Source organism: Acipenser ruthenus, chromosome 17 (genome assembly GCF_902713425.1).
Source record: "Acipenser ruthenus chromosome 17, fAciRut3.2 maternal haplotype, whole genome shotgun sequence".
Taxonomy (NCBI): Eukaryota; Metazoa; Chordata; class Actinopteri; order Acipenseriformes; family Acipenseridae; genus Acipenser; species Acipenser ruthenus.
The window spans coordinates 23723128-23749970 of record NC_081205.1 but is presented as its reverse complement, the minus strand read 5'-3'; the positions used below and the strand labels follow the sequence as shown (position 1 = coordinate 23749970).

General features: G+C 36.8%; 1 protein-coding gene across 30 annotated transcripts in view; it reads left to right on the top strand.

Annotated features, from left to right (window-relative positions):
* LOC117423772 (disks large homolog 1) overlaps nt 1-26843 on the top strand; it is a 172399-nt gene that overhangs the window by 105923 nt on the left and 39633 nt on the right. For 16 of the 30 annotated variants that reach the window (XM_058990154.1, XM_058990152.1, XM_058990170.1 and 13 more), the window contains 8 exons: nt 6291-6389; nt 6873-6926; nt 15264-15314; nt 16018-16142; nt 16737-16906; nt 18182-18318; nt 19002-19146; nt 24343-24469. In XM_058990154.1, coding sequence (XP_058846137.1) covers nt 6291-6389; nt 6873-6926; nt 15264-15314; nt 16018-16142; nt 16737-16906; nt 18182-18318; nt 19002-19146; nt 24343-24469 — 908 coding nt within the window. Of the gene's footprint in view, nt 1-1215; nt 1682-6290; nt 6390-6872; nt 6927-15263; nt 15315-16017; nt 16143-16736; nt 16907-18181; nt 18319-19001; nt 19147-24342; nt 24470-26843 lie in introns of those variants that run through there. The other 14 variants (XM_058990163.1, XM_058990178.1, XM_058990177.1 and 11 more) reach the window with 4 other exon arrangements.

The window sequence follows — 26843 nt, the reverse complement described above, 5'->3', positions numbered from 1 at the left end:
TCTTGACCCAGAAACCAGGGGAGTGGGGAAGTGTTTCAGTCAAATTAAGATATTGTGCGAGATGTGCATTTCCATCTGGTCTAGTTAAATGAAGACATGATATTTAGTTTGAAAGATATTTAGATTGAGAGATATGAGAAGCATGAAATATATAAATAATAATAATAATAATAATACAAAAGTTTATTAAATTCATTGTTTTGTTTTTTTTTGTTTTGTTTTATTATTTTTAATTAATATTTGACAATGAATGAAATTGTGGCTCGGCCACAACCTGAATAGCTTTTTGTTAGTCCATTATTTACTTTGTAGGATACATAAATCACGGTCAATGGAATTTGTAGCTTGGTCCTGCTCAAGACTCCTGGTAAATATTTACTTTCTGAAGTTAAGCCTACTGTACATTATTAAAGGACAATCGGGTTTCACATATCACAAAGAAGTGAGTGTGTGCACGTATTTGTAGGCTGATAAAAAAAAAAGGCACTTAATGATGAAATCTTTTGAATTTATTTTTCTTCTTTATTCTTTGAAGTAAAGGCTACAGAAAAAGGGTGATGTTTTTAAAGTCAATGTCGGCATCGGTCAGAAATTTAAGATCAGTACAATGCAAATATCAAGCTGTGCTTCACGGCTCTCAGAAGAACCAACTTGTTTTAAGCCTTGATTCAACAGTGTCTGACCACTCCTCAATGATTACCAACTGTCATTCTTTTAAACTGAGGTGTGCAGAATGTCTGCTCACTTTTAAACCTGTTCCTTGTGATTTGTGCAGTCTGGGATACCTAATTGGCTCGAGACCAAAGATTCACACACAAGTGTGTACCACATATTGCAGGTGTTTCTACATGTATTTATTTTTTTAATCCAAACTGTTTGTATAAGGGTGTCCTGTTTTGTATTGTTGAGCAGATTCCATTTTTTGTGCTTTGCTGCGGTTTGTTGTTTGTGTAAAAAACCCAAAATAAATAAAACAACAAAATAAACATTAAACATGGATCGTTGCTGCCCACAGTGGAATCAGTGCAGTGCATTGATTATTCATGCCTGGAAAATGACTATGTGCTGTGCCTATTGGAGCTCATTAATGAGAGAGAGAGAGAGAGAGAGAGAGAGAGAGAGAGAGAGAGAGAGATAGAACGCTTTAACCAGAGCTAGAGCAAGAGGATAGAATTGGATTCAGTTATTTTTCCTACCGGTACAGCTGCAGAAACAGTTCACATCTAGGATCACAAACTACAATTTTGTCCTTTTTTGCCTGAGCACTTTTTGGGCACCTCTCTGTGGCTTTTTGTCATTGTATTTCACAATGACCACTTACTATCCCAACCATGAATACTGCTGTGGTGCTCCAGAAGGTTGCGATGGGATGGGGGGTACGGTCAGTTTTTTCAATAAACCTAGGATGCATCCAAGGCTACAGTATCCACAGCCACAGTCCCAACTATTACCACAGCAGCAGCAGAAGCAGCAACAGCAACAGCAAAACCATCATCAGCCTCTGAGCACACATAGGTACTACAGCTCCTCCACCTTGCCTGTGTCCTCTTCCAAAAACCGAGGGAAGTTCACAAACCTGCGGGACAGTGTTAAAAAGAGCCCCACGAAAAGTACTGCCAAAGTTAAAGCAACTAGCGGCTGGTGCTCGGACAGTTCGTGGTCCACCCTTTCTTTTGATAAGGTACGTTTCTGTTTACAGAACTTGTCCAGGACTCAAGAAAAAACCTTAGCATTTGGTACACCCATATGCGTGGTAAAAATCATTATTTTTACTGTAATAACATGTGCATGGTTGTCCAACTGATGCGGATCAGTGAAAACAAGAATAATGAGAATTGTAAAGAAATCGGAGTTATGCAATAAAAAACATGCATGGGATTGGGGTCGGGGCAGTGAAGTGCAGTTCTGGATGTGTTAAGCCAGATAGGACAGCTACTGTAAAGTACTTATCCTTGGTGGCAGAAAGCTGTGGATATAGCTTGAATAGCCTATGTTTCTGAGAGTGAGCTGACTGACCGGTATTAGAATTAAGCAAGTCATTTCTTCTGATTGGGTAGCTTATGAAACGATCATCTGGATGTGCGGTCATTTCTAAGGAAATATATATTCTTGGCTGTAACTTTGTTTCAGGCTTGTATAATAATGGCAGTAGTGATTGCAGAATTCTTGTGGCGCAGCAGTGACCAATTTAACGTGTGTCAAAATCAGTCTTGTTTAGTGTGATACATGTCATGGACTAGAAAAGCTATTGCTTGTTTCTATTCAACATAATTGTACTCCTCTGTGTGTGTTTTCTAATGCTGTCATCTAAACATTAATACTTAAAAGGTTTAAGCTAAAAGCCTGAAGGCCTCAAATCAATGCCATTGATTTGCTGCTCATTTTAGGATTGTAATTCTCTGGTTCTTTCCACTCTTTCACAGCTGTTGTTTGAGAGTCTGGTGTAAACCTAAACAAGAACACTCTGAAACTTGGATATTTGTGTGAAGGGGTATAATCCTATTTTGAAATGTTGCCTTGTCTTTTACTCCTAGATGTGGTGTTTTGTGTAAGATTAATAATGAAGGCTTTTTATAGTAGGGAAGGCTGTGTTGACTGAAAGTCTAAATTGTTGAAGTGCACCCGTGACTTCCTAATGGCGGCCTGATCAATATGCATATGGATGGATCTGTCAGTTTTACATGGAATCTGCCGTCCTAAGGTTGTGTGTAATCTCTGACATGGGTGTTTTGAAAAATGTATTGAAAAAACTGGAATTTATAAAGGCATTTAAAGACATTCTCCTAGATACAATTTAAAAACTAGAACTGCCAGGCAGTTTTACAGCTCCCAAGCCCCAGTACCAGTACTAAACACTTAAGCAATTACTGGAAGAAGCGGGTTATATTTGACCAGTTTGAAATCGGTAACTTCACCAGCTGTCCAAGACGATTTTGAAAGTTTTTTCCAAAAAATGCATCAGGCGGCCATCTTGGTTCACGCGCAAACACCATTTTTGAAAAAGTTAATTGTACTGCCACAGGCACGATGGTTTTCAGGTTTGGAGTTAATCAAGTAAATGGTTTTTTAAACTGAAGCAGTTTTAAATTAATTTGAAAATGTAGGTCCGGCAGCCATCTTGTTTAACAAAACAACATCATTTTGCCATATTTGAATTCTGTTGTCACTGGGATGATGAGTACCAAGTTGGGTTAGTTGGTTAAGTGGTTTTCGAGCAGAAGCAGTTTCTTGTTTGTTGCACGTTTTGACGAATTTGGTGGCAGCCAGTTTGATAGTAAAATATATCGCAGCAACTTCTGCTTCGCAAAGTTGAAGCAGGTTTGGTTGCTGATGATATATGCCAAGTGTCAGATCAATCACTTCACTGGTTCCAAAGATGATTTCAAAATGTTTCTTAAAAAAAAAAAAATAGAAATGCGTCAGACGGCCATTTTTGTTCAGGTCAACACCCTTCTTTTAAGAGTGAGCTGTATTGATACAGTTACAGGGATGATGCTTGTGAAATTTGGAGTTAGTCAAGTAAACAGTTTGACATATTTGTATTCCATTCTCACCGGGACAATGCCTACCAAATTTGGAGTGTGTTGGTCAAGCGACTTTCAAATAAACGCAGTGTGCTGTTAGGGGTGTGTTTCGGTAAAATTTATGGCAGCCATTTTGATAGTAAAATTTGTTGCAGCAACTTCTGCTTTGCAAACTTGAAGCAGGTTTGGTTGCTGATGACATATGCAAAGTTTGAGATCAATCAGTTCACCGTTTCCCAAGAAGTAGATTTTGAAAGGTTTTTCCAAACAATGCGTCAGGCCGTCGTCTTGGTTGACGCAGGAGTGCAGTTTCATCTGAACTGTAATCTACACAGGATGATACCAACTAAGTTTCATTTTGATTGGTTACACCGCGTGCGAACAGGAGCAGTTTGAAGTTGATGGAAAAATAATAATAAGATGACGACGAAAAATCAGAACAATAACAATAGGCTTCCCAGCCATTCTGGTGTGGAAGCCTAATTATATATATATATATATATATATATATATATATATATATATATATATATATATATATATATATATATATATATATATATATATAATATATAATGTGTGTGTGTAAATGGGAATAAATATTCAATACAAATTGTTTAGAAGTTCACCTGTCGACAGACTTTGCGATATAGCATGTCATTGTTATAAAAACATTACACAATGGAATGCTGATCCTCTACAGATAGTAGTTCAATGCTGAAGTATGGTTTGATACATACCATACCATTTCTCGCTAGGACTATTTATGTATTTATTTATTTATGCGTGAATCTTGTTTTTGCAAGCACACTTTTTGGTCTTGAATTTGCAATGTATATGTTATGGACAAGAACTGGGAAGAAATAATGTGACCTTTTATTTCGGATATGAGTATTGTCAGTCCTAGTCTAAGACGACAGTGTATCTGGAGGTTTTATGTGAGATGTGGATTGGCAACGATTCTGACTGTGGTATACAAGAAGCTGAATGGTTTAGAGGAGGAACAGCATGATATGCAGTGCTCCCTTGGGCTGTAGGTTTATAATGTCTCCTAATACTCCCTCAGTTTGGCATCAGGGAGATGCTGGCAAAAACATCTCTCTTTGTCCTTTTGATTTTCTTGCTTTTAAACTAAAACGATTATCATAATCCTTTAGATATTTTTTTTAGGCATGACTTCATTTACCATTTATTTTTTAATTAAATAAATAAGAAAATAAAAGCCTGATTTTATTCTACTCAACCATTGAGCAAATTTACATTCCCTGGGGGTGGGGGACCATCTGCTCCCCTTTTCCTCTGTCATCTGTTTGCTGATGTGCATAGGCTGTGCCTTTTTCAAAATACAATGGTTCCAAGATGTTCTTGGATCTTTTGCACGGGAATAGCATGCAGTACTTGTCTGTTCCTCAAGGTTCTCAAGCATTAGACTACTGCAGTGGAAGATAAGCCCTAGTTTCTGACTTGAGAAGCTCCTCACGCTTGTGATTTGAAAATCAGATGGATACCTTGCAGCAACGCCACTGGCAGCTTGTACAGAGTACACCAGCAGGCGCATTCATAAGCTGATGGGAAGAAAAGAAAGAATACATGATTAGATTTCTATTTAGATGGTTGACAGAGCCCTTTGGAAGAGTGTGCTCATTTCTGTAATGTTTACATAACCCACAGATGGTTTACCTTTTTTCTAAACTCGTCTGTAAAACAGATTTGAGGGCTGTCAGGAAATTAGTTCCTGAAAATGCTTTTTATAGGTTTATTGTTGCTGCTATTACTGTATCATTATTGTTGAGCTTGCTTTATATTCTCCAGTCAGCTACAGTAGCACCAAAACCATTCTGACAGTACAGTTAGAGTACATTTCAATATCCAGAGTTCTGTACCTATAGTCCATTTCAATTGTTTAAATACAGAGTAAAGCAAAGTTTCTCCCTAACTAACTACATTTTAAAAAAAATATATAAAATAAATAATTCTATACAATTTAAATATGGCATAAAAATAAGCTAAAAAAATCATTCACAGTTTTATACGGCATACCTGGAATGGTGTTGAAGAATGCATGCTAATTAAACAAATTTGTGTCAATTGAATATCTATTTATAAAGCCAATGAAACACTGCACCTAGTCGATTCGATATTTGTAAGCAATTATTGCTCAAATCAAAACTGATTGAACTATTCACCTTGGGAGAAAATTGCAGGAAATGTCCCCTGTGATTGGTTGCTTGAGACGGGTGCCTGAATGTTGGCTGGTGTTGCTTGGGTGGGAGACCTGTTATTCCAAACTCGCATACTATATAATGCTACTTTCATGTTGACTGGTGAGCCACTGGTCCACATGCGAGAACACTCACTTTCTATCACAGATTTGACAGTAGGTCATCATGACATACTTGTTTGATGCATCTTCCTTTAGTGTGAAGGGCAGAAGTCTGACAGAAAGATGTCATACTCCTATTTAAGTGTAATTTAACTGTGGTGACAAGTAGTGTATGACTGATTTTAGCTTTAATAATACCCAAACACCAAACATTCAATGCAAGTCCTTTTTTATTATTCCAGTTAAATCCATTAAGTCAATTTTGGAACATACACACAGACACACCAATTCCAGACATATATGCATTTTCTATGCTTTTCCCTGCAATTTGCATGATGAACACCTCAGTGTTGCTGCTGTTGATTTCCTTATTTTCTGTTGCTGTTCTTGTCTGTTTCGGTGTATTTGTATGTCCTGAACTCTGACCCGGTGCTATTGTTTAGCAGACAGATGCTGCTCCTCCCTCTGTTCCTGTAATCCCTGTGATCCCTATCCTACCAGTCCCAGCAGAGAACACTGCCATCTCATCTCCCACGTCACAGGTTTTTTGTTTTCACTTATTTTTCCATTTCATTTACGTTTGTAGCCAACTCTTGCACAGTTACAGACAGTACTGTAAAATATTTATGTATTTATCTCTCTAAATATATATTTATCTCTCTATATATATTTTAAAACAGCACACAGAAGGCTGTAACTTATTTTTATTAACCAAGGGACTGCCAGGAACTCATTGAATTTAGTTCAAGACTCCAAGCATTCATGCTTCAACATTGCATTTTATGCAGTATGGTATGCCATGTATGTATAAACTTTTCAGTTCTTGTAAATGTGTTTTTTTGTGTACTTTAGTGCTTGTCTGTTTTTGTGCATTTTTAGTTTGCACTTGCATTCTGTTGAATGTTCTCCGCTCATTCAAATATATCTTGTTTTTACATTTTTCATCGGAGGGTCTCCCTGGCCTGTCATGTTGCTGATGCATCATTGCAAAGTTATAATGGGACCATTTATTTTTCTCCTTCAAGGCAAATCCGCCACCAGTCGTGGTGAACACAGATAGCCTGGATACTACTTCTTATGTAAGTATAGATTGTAACTTCATATGTCTCAATTAATCACAAACAAATTCCAAGCTTTTTGCATTTTGTAGTTGATGTGACAGTCAATGTTGTGTGATTTAGTTTTTTATTCTATTGGTGCTTTCTGAAAACATGCTGAATGCAGCTATTGTTTAAATGTAGCTTTCAAGATGAAAACATAAATACTATTTGATTGCAGTGGTGCCATGTGTTGAATCAGAGTAATTGGTTTGTCTGTATGATCATATAAACCTGTGACCGATATTCATTATACAATGTTAGACATGGAGAAAAAACATTATGCTTTAGATATTTCTTATAAACTAACCAAAAAAAAAGCAAACTAAAAAACAAAAAGGACAGTTTATTACCTTTGAAACAACAACTATACTACATTTTGGATTACAATTACTTTTGTAGAGATAGTAGTAAATATTTTGGATGATTTAAGGGGTAGAAAAAAATGACAATTGGTTTGGTACAGGCAGTTTGTACACTCTTCCTTCGGAACATGGTGACATGTTTCTGAAACCAGTAACCCAACTCCTTAAGGGATTTACATGAAAAACCAATGCATGGCGCTGGCCTTGGTGCTGAAAGCATTTTGCCTTCCAAAATAAAGCGTTATTCACGTAGAGGTTCATAACACACAGCACTTTCCAAGATGAGTCTGTTTTAGTTTGTTTTACTATTCAAGTCTTCATGATTTGCTTTAACATGCAATTTGTCACTGCCATAGGTGATCCGTAAAAAAATTAAAATAAAATTGTAATATAGATTAAAGCCCACATTTAATTACTAAGTGTCATTTTAACATTGCTGTTTACTAATGTATTACTTTGGCTTTTATCGGATTTGGAATTGACTTAGTGTGGCGTTTACACTAGGTCCTTATCAGTAACAGCCAAGAAATATTAGTTACAGTATAGATCTCTTTAAAGAATATCTAGGTCGTTAATGCACACTGAAGACTTAAGATTCTTGTGTTTGTGCAGTTAGTGCCACATGATGAAATGCAGTGCTGCTGTTTTTCAAAAAGGTTTGTAAGTAAATGGAAGGATGAATAGGTGCTTGTTAAACACCATTCACAGCATTTACAGCATTTGGTTTTTGAATAGTGAGAACATTGAAAATAGTGAGATGAAGTCTATGCATTTAAAGAGCGAATTGCTTCCAAGTCTATTTATTTAAGGAACTATAAATGCATTTTCACTCAGATGTTTCAAAAGGTATTTTATTTGAATAATAAATGTTTGTTTTTCTTACATTTGTTCATAAAATATGTGCATTTCTATATTGTACAGTAGTACTGTACAGTGGGGAAGATGTATTTAAGCAATAGTGGTAATTGCTTTAGGTACAAAATAAACAGCCAAATTTGTTGTACAAATTCCCAGTTTAACGTCCAGTATTTAATCAGTGGTGTTCCTGTTTAAGTATGCCAAGTTCATCTTACTGTTGCCCAATACTGTAAATTAAACATCTGATCTTAACATATGAAACAAGGCTAGATTTACACTTTAACACAGTTTTAACTTGCACAAAAGATATTGTGTATACCACCGGTGCTAGTTCACTTTCACCAACATGTTGCAGACTTGCAAAGTAATGTACCGGCTGGACCTTTTCCAGAGTCTCCTGAATTGTGTCCTCTTTCTGAGATGACATTCCTTCATATAAACATCTGGCTGGGAAATGAGGAATTGCTCAATTGGACAATGGTGTAACCCATCACCTTCCTGTTAAAATTGAAGTTATTTGTTCATTAGCATTAGAATCACATTTACTCAGTATGTCTGATGCCAAAATAAGACAAAGCACATGTCCTGTACCTTGCTTATGTTAGTCACCCCCTTCTGCAATATAAATAGGGTTCTGCATTTCCGGTTTATTCCAAATTTTACCCAAAAATTACAGGATTTATTTTTAATGGAACCTCATTTCTTACTGATTTCTACCCGATTTGTTTGTCTACTATTCAGTATTTTTCCGGTACTATTTTCTAGGAAATACACAATAGTTTTATTGAAATGCTATTTTATTAGGACTCTGACACTGTAATAAGCAGCCCTACATTGCATTCTAGAATACAGAAGGTACGTTTAGATGTCAGAGGATTAAATGACGTTCAAACGTCACACATTGGTTCTCTGTTCACAAACACATTATCGCCTGATTCTGTTGGTCAATCAAAGTCTGTTTATTTTGGCAAGTGCTGGGCGTAGTAACTAGCTTGATCAAGAACTAAATTAAAATACTTACACGAAAATGTAATATCTTGAGTGGATGAGAAATGGGGAGGAAATGTAAATCAGTTCATGAATATTCAAAAGAAAACATATTTTTAAAAGTATACTAAAAACCAAATAGCAGGAGTGGGTTGGACTGGACTGTCCAGTTCTGTCAATTTTCTTTACTCTTTCTGATTTCAAGGCAAATAAACCTGGCTTGTTTTTGTGCCGATGTCATGTTCATACCTTTATGCAGATACTATTTCAGTCAGCACAGCGATTGCCCAAACGTTCTCAAAGTACCAGCTAACTTGGGAAAACATGGCCTCGATTTGCACAGATTCTGCTTCAACATACATGCCAGGGCCATTAAACTTAATCAGAAAGCAGAACTGCTACGCATCATATTCCACATGTAAAGTGTGTACCACCCCCCCCCCCCCCCCCCTGCTGAGGCTTCAATTAAAAAATAAATAAATAAATAAAAAAAAATGATGTTACACAAGTGCCGTGTTGCCTTAAACATGTTATTCATTTACATGGAATGGCTCAGGATTGGGCATCTATTGACCTCTTTGCCAAATCTGTATATCCTACAATATACACTGTCCCTTGCCTCAACTCTGACTCAGATTGTATCTGCTAGCAAGACTTGTAGTTAGCACTAAATGTACCCACTTACACCCCCTTTTTACTTACATTAAGTGAAAGTGAACAAGTGGTCTGTGTGGGGTTGCACCCCCAAGCACTACACACTTTGAAGGGAGGGCATTTATACACATTATGATAGTGATTATTTGGTGTTTGTGTGTGTTGTGTACAGTAGATACCTTTCCATTAGGCACCCAACAGCCAGCAGGTCAATAAGACGTTCAATCATTACTGACCTTGGCTAGAATTGAACTGTTGACCTACAGGGGGAAAGGCTTCATATCCAAGCCAATTTCTATTTACTGAGGCACTGGGCCAAGTTATTAAAGGTCCTACTCTGATTTTCCTTTCATTACTTCTCGGTTTTCTGTTTTTGGGGAGGTCAGGGCACAGATTCAATGGATTTTAAGCTGCTGAGCCTGACTGATGGCTGACTATTTAGGCCAAAGGAGCAGCAGCTCCAGCCTACCTTTGTGGTAATCACCCTTGGCAGGGTCACCCTAACTACCTATTAAGGGGGGATTGTCAAGAATTACAGGGGATCAAACCAAAAATATAATTTTTTAAAAGTATTTTTGAGTCCATATCCCAAATCTCTCCTAAATTTACACTAATTTAGCGGTCCGAGGACAGAGAGGCCAAGGATTACCGTGTGGCTTGAAATGCCTCGCTGGCATCTGGTGCTGCTTACGCATTGCTCATGTGATTCGAGAGTCACCTGTTCCCAGTGCTTAAAATGCCAGGTGCATTACACACAGAATGGGTTTTATTTATTTTCTCAATGTGTGCCATAGTAATACTTCCACGAGTAACTATGTACACACACACCATTAGGACAGCTCTGCATTTTTATTTAATTTTTTTAATCCAAGTTTTTTGCCTCCCGTCTGTTTCTGCATAATAAGCTTTGATAAAGCCCTTAATGTTTTTTTTTCTTCCTTCTTTCATAATCTCTTGCATCCTGATCAATGTAGTGAGTACAGTCTTATATTTCTATTTACCAGAAAACATGCAGTACCAGAGAAAATGTGTTATCTTGGAATACATATTTTAAACCTGTCATCCACTTGCTGTTTAAATTTCACTTTCTTTACAGCCTCATATAGCCTATGTAAGAAAGTGAACCAACCACTTTATCTAAATATATTTCCGTATCCAAATTCTAGTGGTGATGAAGCTGTAATGATGTACACCAATATCTTTTACATCGTTCATACGTACTGTGGTTTTCTCTGTCCAGCTTCATTCTATTAAATATTAAAAGCCCATGTGTACTACGTAACGGCGGACCGTGAAATCGATGTGCTGTCCTCCAAGACAGAGGAGGAGGTGTGCACTAGTCTGGTAAGCAGCTTCCAGGGCCAAGGAAGAATTCTGCAGGGAAACCTTCATACTGCTGTGGAGGAGGTAGAAACAGGTTGAAAATGAATGACCTCATCATGACCGTTATGCTGCTGTTATGTGAGTGGTAATCGATTAACACTAACATCCATTAAAAAGCGTTACTGTTATTGAAGTTCTGAGCAAGCTAAAGATGGTGGGAAAATTACATACTGATGCCGAGTCCAACAGTCATTTCCACATAATAAAAAAAGATTCTTTTGGTGTCAATTTAGAACATTCTCTCTTAGCTTTCTAGGTACAGAACAGAAGTCAGGCTTTGTTGAGATTCCAGTTTGTTGACATTCCCCTAAGATAGTTTCAGTTGAAACATGTTTGCCAAAGTGACAGTAATGGGTTTAAAAATGCCAAATGAAATACAGGGGATTGGATTCATATTGCTTTTTCTTATGCTGATAAGATTTTACAGGACATACAACAAGGCGTCTTCATCAGTACGGTGTTTTAATGCGATTTGTTATGATCACTGTTAATTCTTTTATCAAGGGAATCTTGCACCATTTCCAGGTGACATTCTGACTTTATAACCATCTTGTTTTAATACAGTGAAACCAAAAGCGACTGAACATTTGTGACTCTTTTAGATGACAGCATATTGAAGGTGTCTCAGCTGAAGAAAAAATAACTTGCTGATAAGAGCAGATCACCTTAGAGACGTTTCACTATCATTTCTTTAGCACATAAATTGGGCACCATACATTTACAGCACTGAGTGATAATCTACCGTAGTGATTGTTTTATTGTTAGATTCATATTGGAAACGTATTTATCCAGGGTTTACAATACATTTAGGATCCATGATCTAATTTAATTGGATTTGTATGTTGGTAATTAAGCTATGAATCCATTAAGCTTGTGATCCAAAGTATCTGTAGGAAGCATGCATGACCATTGTTCATACAAAAAGCATACTTACAACACAGCCCGGGGCACCTATGCTAAACTGCTCTTTTCATTACTCTCGTCTTTTGCCGCCTTTTGCTTCTTTTAATAAGCAAAACAGTAGTGCATGTAATCTTAATTGATTTTGTTTTGTAGTTTTATAAAGATTGGGTTGAAAGCATGTTCTGTTCATTTGTGATGAGTTTACCCATTACATTAACCCTGTGCTTGGTACAAATAACAAACCGCAATGATGTTTAATTCTCTTTGTAGATGGAAGCCGCTATTGAACAGTGATGCAGAGATACAAGAATAGTTCTTTTTAAAGAAAAGTCAGATATTCAAGAAAAAAGTAATTGCCAGTTTATCACAACCACTTAATGGACTATTTCATACCAGCAAGCCATCAATCTCTTAGACAACTTAAGCAGAAACTGCCTATTGTGCCAAATTGTGTGGCGGTTTTATGATGTGGACAAAGTTAAGACCGTGAAAGTTATTTCACTTTGTGATCTTAGCCTGGTGAATAAGCATGCGCTGTTTGACTCTAGTCTGTGGTTTACACCTGTGTTCAGAAAGACTTAACTGGTCACTGAGGGTCTCATCTGCGCTGACATGTTCTCATGGGGTGCAGGAGGAGTCTTAGTCAGGGGACATGTCACTGATCTATGCTGGGGATTTCACAGGGAGCGTTTCATTAACTGCGAGGAGGCAAAATCTTCAGGGACTGATTCTCCTCATCTTGGTTTCTGCTGTAACATAACCTAATTTCCAAATGCCCAGTGAGCACAAGACTGCTTAAGTTCTCCTGAGCTGCTGTAGGTAATTTCTGAAAGCATAATAATTATAAAAGAAAAAAAAAAAAGAAAAAAGATATTTAGCAAACTATATTATCATTAAAAAAAAAAAAATCACATTGGCTTTTGAACTAACTTAAATACGCAGTCAACAAACTGGGAGTATCATCAGGCAATTGCAAAACTTTATTTGTGATCATTTTACTCCTGTGGCACATTTTACTCCTGTGACTAGCAGCTCCAATCTAAATGCTAATATTGGAAGAGTAATTAGAGATGAAGGCTCGTTTTTTAGTTTAACAATTAATAGATAATTTTTCTCTTCACAGTTATTTTCTTGCCTGATTTATGATGAAAGTAAGTTGACATTTTATCTAGGGTAGTATCTCTGGATGGAAAATGGTTAAAAAAATAAATAAATAAAATTTAAAAAATGTAGTCTTTGGACACCCTTTTGTGTTTTGTATTGAGTGCTTAATGTTAGGTTTTATGTGTTTTTAAAATTGCTTACATTTTCAATTTCTTACATTTATTGAAATATATTTTTTTAAATTCAATTTTAACAGAGTTATTTTGAAATATATAATATTTACTTTTTGAAAATACCTTTGTTACATCGCTGTCTCCTGCCAAATCAAAAGATCTCATTCCATTACCTCCAACTGTTAAGAGAATTCAGCGCTGGGATTTTAAAACTACTCTGCTTGAACGAGGCCGGCATAATTAACATAATTTACTATTTACAGCTAGTGATGTAGATCCTTGTCTCCTGCAGGAGTTCAGTAGCTCTCTTGTGTGAGGGATAAACAGTATCGTGGACACCCATACTGTTATGCCACATTCAATTTTGAGTTTAATTATGTTGAAACTTGGCATGGGCTCTCCTAAGCAGACATTCTTGTTGGTATTAAATTTTAGGTCATGGCAATCTCCTTTTGGCCTTTTGATTTGGTTGGGATAATGAAGGCTGCATCAACTGCTCCCCTAGATTTTATGGAACGTCACATGGACATTTCTTACACAAGCTATACACATGCAGTACTGTGACTGTAGATCATGGCTCTAGCTTTGTGCTGTGCAAATTATTCTAACCTTAAGGAAAGACATTGTTCTAATCCCACTGTTAGCTGCGTAGAAGCAGGGTATCCACCTGGGGAAATACAAAAAGGTCATTGTAGTTGCAGCTTTTGATCTCGGTGGACCCAGTGAAAGCAGCGTCATAAATAGAGTGTCAAAATTTATTTGATGAGCCTCCCGTTCAGAATTGTTCTTTTATTTGAAATTGAAGTGGGGGAGGAGGGGGTGTAATGGAGTGGTTTAATCTTGTTTTAAATGAAGGCAGGGCAAAGCTTGCCACAATATGACTGCTCTGATTTGACATCAACTGAATGTTTAGAAGTTTAATAGCAGGACTGGTAATTGGAAATAGCATGTAGCCCCACAGTGATAATACATCAAAAAGCTTCATGAAACCCCCTGTGGAACAAGCACGTCCTGTGTGTAAGTATAGAATGGGTGTGAAATCTCTTCTCACTGTGCTGAGCAAATAAACCTGGAACTGGCCCCTCCAGAAAAAAAAGCGATTCTAGGACTGCCACCATAGGCTGCTGTGTTACTGCTTTGAGAAGAGCTTATAATAGGATAACATTAACCATAACATTACCAAAGGGGCTACTCAACATGTCATTTATTTATTTATTTATTTATTTATTTATTTATATTACTAACCTACTTGTTGCAATTATAATTTCTGCACATAACCCTTTACTGTAAATCATTGAACGGTGTTTTTTTTTTTTTTATTTATATACACAGAATACTGGTAATATACAGCATAGAATATCCACACAAGAAGTCTTGTCCTGCACGGACCATGTTAATCGCTAGTAGACCTTACTTGGCATGGAAGACCAAAAATGAGTTCTGCTTGTCAGGGTCCTAGGTCAACTGAGTTTATGTACAAGTGTTGACTTGACTTTCTGTTAAAGTTAAATTTAAGGTTAAGTCAGCAGTTGCGCATAAGGTAATTGTCGGTTTCTCTTGTAATGTGAACTGCACCACTTAACTGTCACTGAAAGCCTAATGTGTTGTGTCCTCGTTCATGCTCTACAGTCAGGTTAGTAAAGCTTCACATATTAATGTTCGCATCATATACTGCAGTAGTTTTCCTCAGAGGGTTCTTTTGAAGTGCACAGAGCAGACAGTGTTGGTTCACTGCTTGCATTCCAGAGTACAGCTTTAGATTTGAATGGATATGTTACTGGGTCTACATGCTTAAGATTTGCATGGATATGTTACTGGGTGTACATGCTTAAGATTTGCATGGATATATTACTGGGTGTACATGCTTAAGATTTGCATCTCGTGTATTTCAGGTAAACGGCACAGAAGCAGACTATGAATACGAGGAGATCACACTTGAAAGGGTAAGAAGAATATTATTTTAAATACTGATCCTGCTTACCTTTGTTTGAAATATGTTCTGTTATTGTTCACAATCCTAAAATAGCACTGTTGAAGAATGAGTGTAGCTTGCCTTAACCTACCTCCCTCCCTCCCTCCGCGGCAACATCCAAAGTTCTCGTTTATCCACTGTGATAATAATTCAGCACTGTTGCATCCTGCAACCGGTGCTGAGATTGCTGGCACATGCTGATTATTTTTAGTATGTACAAAACACATTTAAACAGGGCGAGTGCTGGGATTGACTGCCACAGTGACAACACCGTAAGGGTAAATTAAGTTCATTCATAATCTGTTTTTAATGCAGACTGTAATCTCTGTTTAAAACACATTTTAATTGGGTCTGCTTCAAATAATTTTAAAAACCTCTAGAAATGCTAGGTGCTAATGGAACATCACGTGAACAGAAAGTGGCAGGTTTTTTTTATAACCTTGTCCAATACATACACACACACAGATAGATAGATATAATACATTGTTTAGTCAATTTACAAAATAGTCCATATGTTTGATTTATATGTAGTTTATGGATTTTACAGAAAATATCAGTAAACTATACTGTGCTGCGTTATACAGTTCATGTTGCAAACCAATAGTTATGATCATTTCTAATGAAATGTGGATGCATTATTTGATATGTAACCATTACTTCTTTCCTTTTTTAAGGGAAATTCAGGCCTTGGTTTTAGTATCGCAGGTGGTACAGATAATCCCCACATTGGAGATGACCCAAGTATCTTCATCACAAAAATCATAGCAGGGGGTGCAGCTGCACAGGACGGGAGACTGCGGTACGTCTGCTGCTGGCTTCGCATTGTCTTGACTAGATCACATGTTAAAGCTGGTGGCGAATGGAAACTGATAAGACAGAAAGTTAGAATGCAAAGACACTAGCTGCGCGTAGTGCAGCCATGTCAAAAATTATAATGAATGCCAAGATGAATTGAATGGTTATTAAAAAAGAGGACTTTGCCTTTTAGTCCTTAATCTGGTATTTGTTTTTAACAGTAAAGAAATAGGACTTGTCTTCCTACTATCGAAATCAGATAGTGACCAATTAAAATTGCACGGCACAGAACATGTACAACATATCCATATCAGTTTACTGTTGACTACAAAAACATTGGGTCTCAGCTGGCCTCCCAAATGGTAATATAATATAGATATGACAGGTGAGCACAGTCTGGGACACAGCTTTTCTGCTGGGTGACAGTTATCCACCTCTTCTATTAAAATACTGTTGCTGTGTTTTGTACTGAAATGTAAACAACCAGTTCATTCATAGCTTATAAGGCAACTGAGAGTACATTTTCATATATAAATCGATACGCAATCCGTACACAGCTTCCTCGTATCTATGGTGTGCTTTGTGTTTTTCTCTGTAGGGTGAATGACAACATATTAAGAGTAAATGATGTGGACGCCAGGGATGTAACCCACAGCAAAGCAGTAGAAGCCCTAAAAGAAGCCGGATCAGTCGTCAGACTATACGTGAGAAGAAGAAAGCCGGTGACGGAAAAAATCATGGATCTAAAACTTGTTAAAGGCCCTAAAGGTTAGTGAGAGGAATGTGCCTCACAGCGTCAAGAAGCAAATTGCTGAAAAAAAAGGCTTGTCTAGTATTAAGCAAATGTTTGCAAAAGAACATTCTGACCTTCAATCCAGATTATCTACTTTGGCACAACTTCTTCCTAGAGCCCTTACATAAAACTCAGTTTGACCCATATAAAGCTGTGTTTTTTGTGTCTGACCAGTATAATCCTCAAACAAGCACAGATATATCAACTGTTAATAGGGCCCTACGAGTGCAAATAGGAAACTTTTATAGTAAGCACCTTTTGTGAAGTTGTGGAGTACCTGAAATATAATACATATATAGAAGATATATATGAGCTTGAATCACATTTTGGTGGAATTATGGTAGTTTGATAGAAACGTGTAGCAGTGTAGAATGAGAGATTTGTGACTGTCAGAAAAAAAAAAAAAAAAAAAGTAGTATTTCTTTGGGTGGATAATCTTAAAATGGTATCATTTCTCTTTGTATGTTTGTCTCCACATCATGTGGAAGTATTTTAATATTATTTAGAACTGACTGCAGGCGCTATGAGGTCACATGCTGGTATTTTCATGAGACTCAGTCATTGCATTGATGTGGGTCTTCGATCCAGACGCTTTCAGTCAAACAGTATATGAAACACTAATTTAGAGGTTCCCATTGCATATCACAATTATATTTTCTTAGAGCACTTTACAGCACTTGTGATCCCAGGTTAACCATGGATATATTTCATAGTGCTGTAAAATGTTCCAATAAAATTAATCTGTGGCTTATCTTAATGGGGTATGGGTTCATCAAATCAGCATTTTAGTTTTGTGCTTCAAATAGCAGAATGTTGAATTGTTCTAACTGGTGATATTGAGAACCTTCACTATAGAGATACAAAAAAATGTGTATGATTTATTGTATTGACAGCTAAAATTCATGAGTCACAATCCCTGTAAGGTCACTGTGATTAGAATAAAGAAGCACTGAAATGGCTAATGTTCCAAAGATCTGCTATTTTCAGACTGATGTCAGAATTGCATATTTGACTCAGTTTTGCCTTCCAGAAATCAAGTCTGCACTGTATCTAGAATCTCATTTGTAATCTGTAATTAGTTTCTCTGATGGCAATGCACAGCAGCATTGGGAGTGTGGAAATATTTGACACTGGTAGCATGAAGGACAACTCCTAATGACTGCAAATGAGACACAATTTATTGCATGTGCTTTGCTTTTTATATTAGGTGTGATGTGCAGAGAAGTAAACAGACTTTTAATCCCCTACAGGTCTCGGCTTCAGCATAGCAGGGGGAGTTGGAAATCAGCATATTCCCGGGGACAATAGCATTTACGTAACCAAAATCATCGAGGGGGGAGCGGCGCACAAAGATGGCAGACTGCAGATAGGAGACAAACTTCTTGCCGTAAGAGACACACGTCTGTTTTAAATAAGTCATGTCCCCTTGGGCTGCCCTAGTTTTTAGATACCTGGCATCATTTATTGAATATAAGAAACGATCCATTCCACACACTCACTGTTCACAATTTAAAAAATGGTCTCTTGGTGTCTCTGTGGTGACTCCTCTCAGTTTCTGTAAGATTTAAAAATATATATATATATGTATATCCTAGCTAAATATGTTCAGTCCCTTCCTAACTCCATATCTCATACCTACAAGCCCTAGGGTTAGTCTAGTTGCTCTTCTGCACTCCCTCCCCAAAGCTGCAGTGTCTTTACTGATCGTGTTCAGCTGTACTGTGTGCTGGACTCCCCAGTTCTAACCACGTCAACAGAATGGGTATCACACATCTGCTGCTGATTTTGCTCATCCATCGTCATCAAATCTTTTCACTGTTGCCATCAATATAAAAATGAGAATGGCCAAGACAGAAGCACGTTGCTATTAATCGGTATGATCCCTTAATATCTGTTATGCAACCACGGTTTATAAAATGTTTTTCCAAACCGCATGTTGATGTCGGTAAAGAGGGGCTTGCATGGGGCTCTGCGTGCTGATGTAAAACACACCAGTTTGAGATGACACACATTTTCTGTATGTACATTAGATCCAAGGCTTCCTTTTGTTTTATATGGCTTTCTTTCCAGGTGAACGCTGCTGGTCTTGAGGAGGTCAGTCATGAAGACGCTGTGACTGCCTTGAAAAACACCCCTGATGTAGTTTACTTGAAAGTGGCAAAACCCACCAGCGTCTACATGAATGATAGTTACGCACCTCCCGACATCACCAATTGTGAGTTTGACCGCCTCTGTCCAGCCCTTTGTTTGCATTTGAACGTACAAGTCCATGTGTGAGTGGAACAGCTAACCTTATTGACTCTTAACTGCTTGAGCATTCAGTGGTTCATATTCTTGATTGCTGAATGTTTATTCATCACAAGTGAAATGAAAGCTTTGAGTTACTGGTTATTGGCGAGGGGCACATTGGGGTCTATTCTAAACCGTGGCAGATTTTAATACCTCCGCCCTCAAATTTCTAAACCTGATTTTTCGTGAACCTCAATCCATGGCATTTTTATTGTATATAGTTCTATTAATATGTGGGCTATGAACTCCAGATTAATATAAATAGCATCAGTATTTAGACCTGACACTGCTCAGATCATTAAAATGGACCCCATTGTGTTAGGAGTGTGTTTCAGCACATGATCTCATCTCATTTAGTCATTTTTAAAGTGGAAATAGTCATAAACCCATAACAATAGCGTGATAGGAAGTAATTCAAAAGATTTATTTTAGTTTTGTTTCATGGTCTAATCAGATCTTCGCTTCTCCTGTCCTGATTTATTCAAATATTTTCTCCAAAGCGCAGTTTGCACCATTGTGAACATTTTTAATATTACCAAACTTTTAACCAATCAAGCCAACTTTTAAAAACTAAAAATGTGCCTAAGTCGTTTGTCGCTAGTTTAACATAGACATTTATATTTTGCAAACTGCTTTTTGGCAAGAAGACCTTGATCAATATGGACCATAGTGAAGCCACAATATACAATACTATTAGAATAGATCAAGCTTAGGAATCATCCAACTGTAACCTGTAGCCGGAGGATCTGTACAAAAAGAGGCTATGCCACACAAGATGATTCAACTGTCACAGAAAAAGAGTTTTCAGATCAAGCCCATGTTGCTTTTGTCTGTCTTTCTAGTTTTAATTCAATTTCTGTCATTAATGTTTATTGCATGGTGAATCAATAACTGTATATTCTTCATTGAACTGCTGCCTCTCTTTCCTGTTCATCTACAAAAAAAATCAATCAGGGACATGTAGTATTAACATAAATGTCTATTCAGTGCTAAAATAGAATATACTTCTATTTGTTAGATTGCATATGGAATTATGAATTGGTCAACCTTGTGGTTTTAAGTTGGTTTAGGAGATGAGCCGATGATGGCTTTACTACTACCGTTTTTAAAAACTAAAATTGTTTCATGATTTGAAAATAAACTGAGACAGTACCAGGATCCATTTATTTGATTTTATTGTGGTATGCTTGCCAGATGGTCATTTTAATGATTTGAGTGAAGTGTCCCTGGTCGCTCCCTGGAATAAACCCTGTTCCATCAATGTGCTGCCTGTCTGGGCACAAGAGTAAACACAGCATTGAGGCATTCGCGGCTAGAGCATGATCTTAATGTGTTAATGTGTTTCATACAAGGATGAAAAATGATCAATATACTGAAGCGCAATACAGCATCATAATTACATTGGGTATAAAAAACATGCTTTTAATCTGTGCTGTAATGTAGAATTATTTAGCAAGACTATACAGGATAATGTTATCACAGTATAAAGGTATTTTGAATTGAAATGAATGTAAAGCTTCAAACTAGCATATTGTTTAAACATATTTTACACACATCCATGGTGTATTTGTTTTATATTTAAAATATACCAAAAGTGTCCTCTATATATATTTAGTGTTTGCAATGAATTTATGCATAATTTATAGACCCTTCTTTTTCAAATATAGTATCATATTTTATCCATTTACTCTGTTTACGTTCAGCTCTGTTCTCGGCAGTTAAGTAGAATGATCGGTTGATCAAAAAAAAATATGAATTTCATTAATGTGGGGGATATGTGACGGGACAAAGAATATTCAGTGAGTGGCAGAGTGTCTCTCCCCATAGGCATCAAGCTGTCGACTGGTGTGGGATTCACTTGTTATTCAGTTCCATTTTTAACTGGTTGAGGGGGTATACACAATAGAGAGGGGGTATACACAATAGAGAAGCTAAAAAATAGTGTGTTTTTTTGGTTTTGTTTGTTTTAAAATATTTTACGTACAGTAGGTGCAGTTAGCTGTACTTCTTAACTTATATTACACAGCCTCTGCAGTTTAAAAGCAGCTAACAAAGCAGGACCAGAATGGTTATTAATTGGGCACATTGGTTGACCGAGAAACTTAATGATTTGATATCCTGAATCCTGCATCAAGTTAGTCTGTGGAGTCACTAGGGTTTTCATACTATGGGTTCACAAACCTACATCATCAAATTTCAATAATGTATAATGTATTCACACGGCCTTGAGCAAGTTCTAAACCAGTGGTCCAGCACACCATGCACAGCCCACCCTGCTGTCTCTAAGAACACTGTACACTTACCAGTTTGCAAATCCTGGCTTGTTTGCCAAAGCAGTAGCCACATACATGACTGCTTTTATTTCAGGGCAGTGGGAAAAAGGTGTGATACATATTTTTTTTAAATATATACAAATGTTTGCCAAGTAACCGTGATTATAGTACCTTCCTGCAGGCCCTCGAAGACTGTCTAGTTACCAGTGTCGCACACTCAGCATATTGTTAGTGTGGACCACCATTATAAACTGAAGTAACAACATTTACGAAAATGCTTAAAAGTCTAGTCTGTGAATGTGTTGTATTGATAAGCTGCTGCTGGAAAAGACACACGCACACGCTCACACACACACACAGAGGGGAAAACTAATAGAACATGGATGACAGATTTCAGCCATTGCAACCCATATGCCATGAATAAAGAATGTATAAACATGAAGCAAAGAAGATAACAAACCTTTGGACATTTTAGCTCCTTTAAAGTGAGCCATCTGGTTGGTCTGAGAATATTATAAGAATATTGTGTGCAGAAGGTTGAGGCGTTATTAGTGCCAGAATTCAAGTTGTTTTATTCTCTAAGGGACCGGTGAATGCTTGCACTGAAGAGTGCATCTGTTATCACGTCCTGCAAGGTGCTGTCTGATGATGTCAACAGGACATATTGTCATGGTGGTTTTGGATCTCAAGCACTATTAGAATACACTTATAAAACATTTTGTTTGTACCTATCCTGCCACTCTTTTATAATGCTCCAAATCATTCTGAGCTGTTTTACCAAAACTGATGCAACAGTTTTTCTCTAGAAATGTATTTCCCTTCACTTTAATAGCAAAATACACTTTGTGGGAGAAAACATGTATTTAAATAAATACAACAATGGAGTGAGAATTTGAGTGCCTTGTGCTGGATGATAGAATATACATTGTGGGCAATCACAGGGCACAGGGATTACCAGGCACAGAGCACTGGAAATATTCTGTAAAATCAGTTAGCTACAGTGGACACAGAAGTATGCTGGGATTAAGCAGCTTTGGATTTTCTCTATAGTTTGTATAAACTGTAGTAAGACACTTTTTAAAATTGATGCAGGCATGGAATTAATAGACATAAAATAATTATAGAACATGTTTTAGTAAAAGTTGACATTTCAACTAGAAATCTTCAATGTACTACAAAAAACATGTCTCAAAAACATTCATGCAATCAAGGTCAGCTATGGATTTTAGGTCCATTTTTTATGACACCAACAAAAGAAGCTTTCAATTTCTCTCCTTGTATTATATTACAAAACAATGATCTAATGATGTCAAAATACAATAATGGCCAGCAGTTAAATATGATTGCAATTTCTTTTTAATTTAAACAGGCTTGCTTTAAATTAATTGAGTTAGCTACCGTATAAATGAAATTTCTTCGCTAGTTTGCAAGATAAAATGAACAGAATACGTAATTGGTTAACTGCTAAAACGATTTTGGTGAAAACCTCATGGCAATTATTTTGTTTGTGAGAGAGCAAAACAAAATAAATTATTTTTAACCTGAACGGTGGTTAGCAACAACCTGCCTAGTACTTGCAGTTGTTCTAGCTAATGAAATAATTTTGTCTTGCCTGTTGTGCACGTCCATTCATTTGCTGTACTTGGGTTTCACATGCACAGTTTTGAAAAAAAAAAACATGTTCGAACAAACGTGTCTTTATTTTAAAGGAATGTCAAATAACTGTTTAAATGCCTTCAAATAGTTAGTTACTGTTTCACTTCCTAGGTCATGTCACCTCAGCTGTGTCATGAGGATCACAGCAAGTTACTGGCTGCAACAGCTGGTTAGTTAAGGACAGGAAAGAGAATTCCACTCTCCAGGTGAAATGACCAAGGAAGTACAAGATAAGACTACCTGCTTTCTTAACGCCATAGTGTACCATGAATCACTTAAAATAAAAATGCTGTGCTTGCAGTAGCGAATGAAAGTGTGTCACAGGTACGATTTTATGGAATAATTTCATTAGCCAGAACCGCCTTCTGTCTAATTTCTAAAGCATACTGTGTACCTCCAGTATTAACATACTTCCTGCACACAGATGCTGCTGGGTTAAATGTGTGAAGGACAAAAGAGGTTTGAATCTTAGGCTAATCCATGCAGCAATAAAACAAAGTAGTGAAATAATGGGTAATGGTGATTGCACACTTGCTTGGAGTTGATATGAGGGGAAAAGTCATTTTGTAAAGTGTTTTAAAGACAGGAAACTTGGGCTGAAAAAAAAACAAAAAACTTAGCATGTGCATTTGCTCAGCTTCTCTGAGGGACACGGATGAAAAACAAAAATGTCATGTGTGATGGAATGTAGACCTGGGGGAGGTCCTGTGAAAGTTCCTTTTGGTCTTCCTTTCACCCTGATTGGTCAAATCTAATGGTCACAAATAAATGGTTTTGAGTTGATTTTGTTACATTATTTGAAGTGCCATTAGTTTCCAGCCATAAGATTTAAATATGTTAAACATTTGGCCTGTTAAGAAAATATGCATTGGATTTTCCTTTGCCACAATTACAACAGTTGACCAACCAACAGTGACGTATGCAATGCATTACATTAAATTAATTTACAATAAATAAATACAGAAAACTATATTTTCCAGATTTGTGTGTTAGAGTAATTTTCATTGAAAAACCATCTCGCAGTTGCAAGTCAGTTTCACTCACGTGGGCAAAACAGCAAATTTGACTAACTTTGATTGAGAGCTGAGGATAGGCGCTCAGTTGGAAGGTGCTTCAGTATCTGGTATAAATACTAGCTTGCAATTTTAAAGGCAAATTATTTTTTTATTTATTTTTGTTTCTTTCTTTTTCAGCCTATTCACAGCACATGGATAACCATATCAGTCCGCCCAGCTACTTGGCACAGCCGTTACCGCCGGCAACCCCCGGCAGATATTCTCCTGTCTCCAAAGCAATGGTGGGAGACGAGGAGATTACGAGGTAAGGTCATGGCATGGAATCATTTCCCTGAGGTTAAAAAGCCGATCCCAGCCGCGAAAAGGGTTTTTCATCATTGTTCTAGCTGGAAAAGCTTCTCTTTGTTCTGACCTGGTGAGATCTCCAACAGTAGCCAGGAGACAATTCATATAATATTATCAAAACAATATAAGGTTTACGGTTGTCAATACATTTTCATAGAGCTGTAAATTTAAAGCAAGAAGTGCCAGGGGCCTTTTGTAACATGCGGTGTGTGAATCAGTCATGTCAGTTATTTGCTAATGATCTGCCGTAATGGACTGCTTGTTTAATTATTGCTAATTACTGAGCCTAGGTTGAGTCTAAACTGACATCTTCTAGCTGTAGGACTAAATTATAGAGGAGAAGACCTTGATCAAATCTTACGTGAAATTTTCAAGGTGTGTTTTTTGCACATTTCTTAAATAATCCTCTCGGTTGAACTTCTGTATCATCCCAGGTAGTTTTTAAATGGCTTGCTGAGAAGGTTTGATAGCACATTTACATTTTAAATGGTCTTTACCATAAATCATTTAAACTACTCCAAAAACTAAAAGGGGGATTTGCTAATCTATTAATACATTGCCTAACACACCCTTCGGTCACTGCTTGGGTAATTGTACCATGTTTAGTTTCCAGTAAGGGTTCATTAAGAAATAATATTAAATGTTCTGAAGCATGAGATACTGCATATTTCTTTTAATATGTAAAGTCATTAATTGGGCTGACATTGAAAAATGAACTGAAAAAAACCCATGCTGAAATATTAAAATGCCTTGATTTTAATATATGATTTTAAATCATTTCAATTTGTCTAATAAGCCAGGCTGGTTTATCCATGAATTTTAGTTGAACTGGAAACTGTCCTGATGTTTTCAACAGTAACAGAATAAAAATAACTACAGGGCAAACATCTGAAACATTGGACATGGGCACTCAAGACACGGGTGCACCAGTGCAATCAGCAGCAACACCTGTCCCACTGCCACAGCTGTGTATTACAAAACCCAACTGCACTTCATCATTCCAAACACATACCATTTTCAACCCATTTTAAAAATCTACCATAAATGTTTAAGTATTCTAAAAACGCAAAAGTAATAAAAAGCAGACACTACACTGTCCCAGCTTGGTTTGTAAATCGTTTGGAATTCTTTGTTGAAGTGGGCGATTCCCTGGGTTTATGAGGTGTGAAATGGCCACACTGTCAGCTTTTTATTTGGAGGAAGAAACATCTGTTCTCGCAGCCCCTCGAAGAAAGCAATCATTATGTAATAAAACTATATACTCTCGTCATTTCAATAAACACATCATGAAGTAACAGCAGAGAAGAATAGGAGCAGTTTTAGTAAGCACATGTATATTACATCTGTAGGGGTTTGCATTGGGATAAAAAAATTATATATATATATAACACCTTGAATAATTGTTATATATAGCTACTTAACACCTTGAATAATTGAGTACTGAACAAAGAAACATATCCCATATTGTGTTCTGTCTTTTTTTCTCCACCCTATTTTATTCAAACATTCACTTAGATTAAATTTAAACAGTATTGTAACTTTTACCCCTTAAATGCAAATGGCTTGGTAGTATTGTAGCGTATACAGTATATACCTGTACAACCTAATGAATTGTTTTATACAGCAGCTTACCAAAACATACCAGCTGAGACTCTCTTAATTTGCCTGGGTTTTTTTCTTCCCTTATCCTGTGGGGAGCCTATCTGAGCTGCATGCTCTGGGTCTGCTAGGGACCTCTGTGAGATTGACTCCATGACACTCTCTCTGTAACCTAATGCGAGTCACAGCCGCTGTCACTTATTCCACTCTGAGAGGACCTCTCCGTGCTCCCTGGAGAATCCCCCCGCTGCCTTTTGAGCTCTGAAACTGACAGATAAAGTTATTAAAGATTTATTACAGTTAATCTTCTCTGGTGATAGCTGTATCGTTTCCAATGAGAAATCTACTGTACTCGCTTGCAGCAGAGTTCTTTCTCATGTGTGCTGCTTCTGTGCTGTGCCTATCCAATGATAATAAACGATATTATGATATTATATATTTATTTATTTATTTATATATATATATATATATATATATATATATATATATATATATATATATATATATATATATATATATATATATATATATATTATTTAAACCATACAATTATGGTTTGGTTAAACAGACCTAACTAGCTCTATCGTGGACCTATTTTAATTGTTGCTATTGCATTTACTGGTCAATAAATCACCAGCTGGATTTATGTATGATGCTTTATAATGTGATATTTTGTACTTTGATATTTTGTAACAACTGTAAGCCTCGATGTATAAGGGCATCTGCTAAGAAAT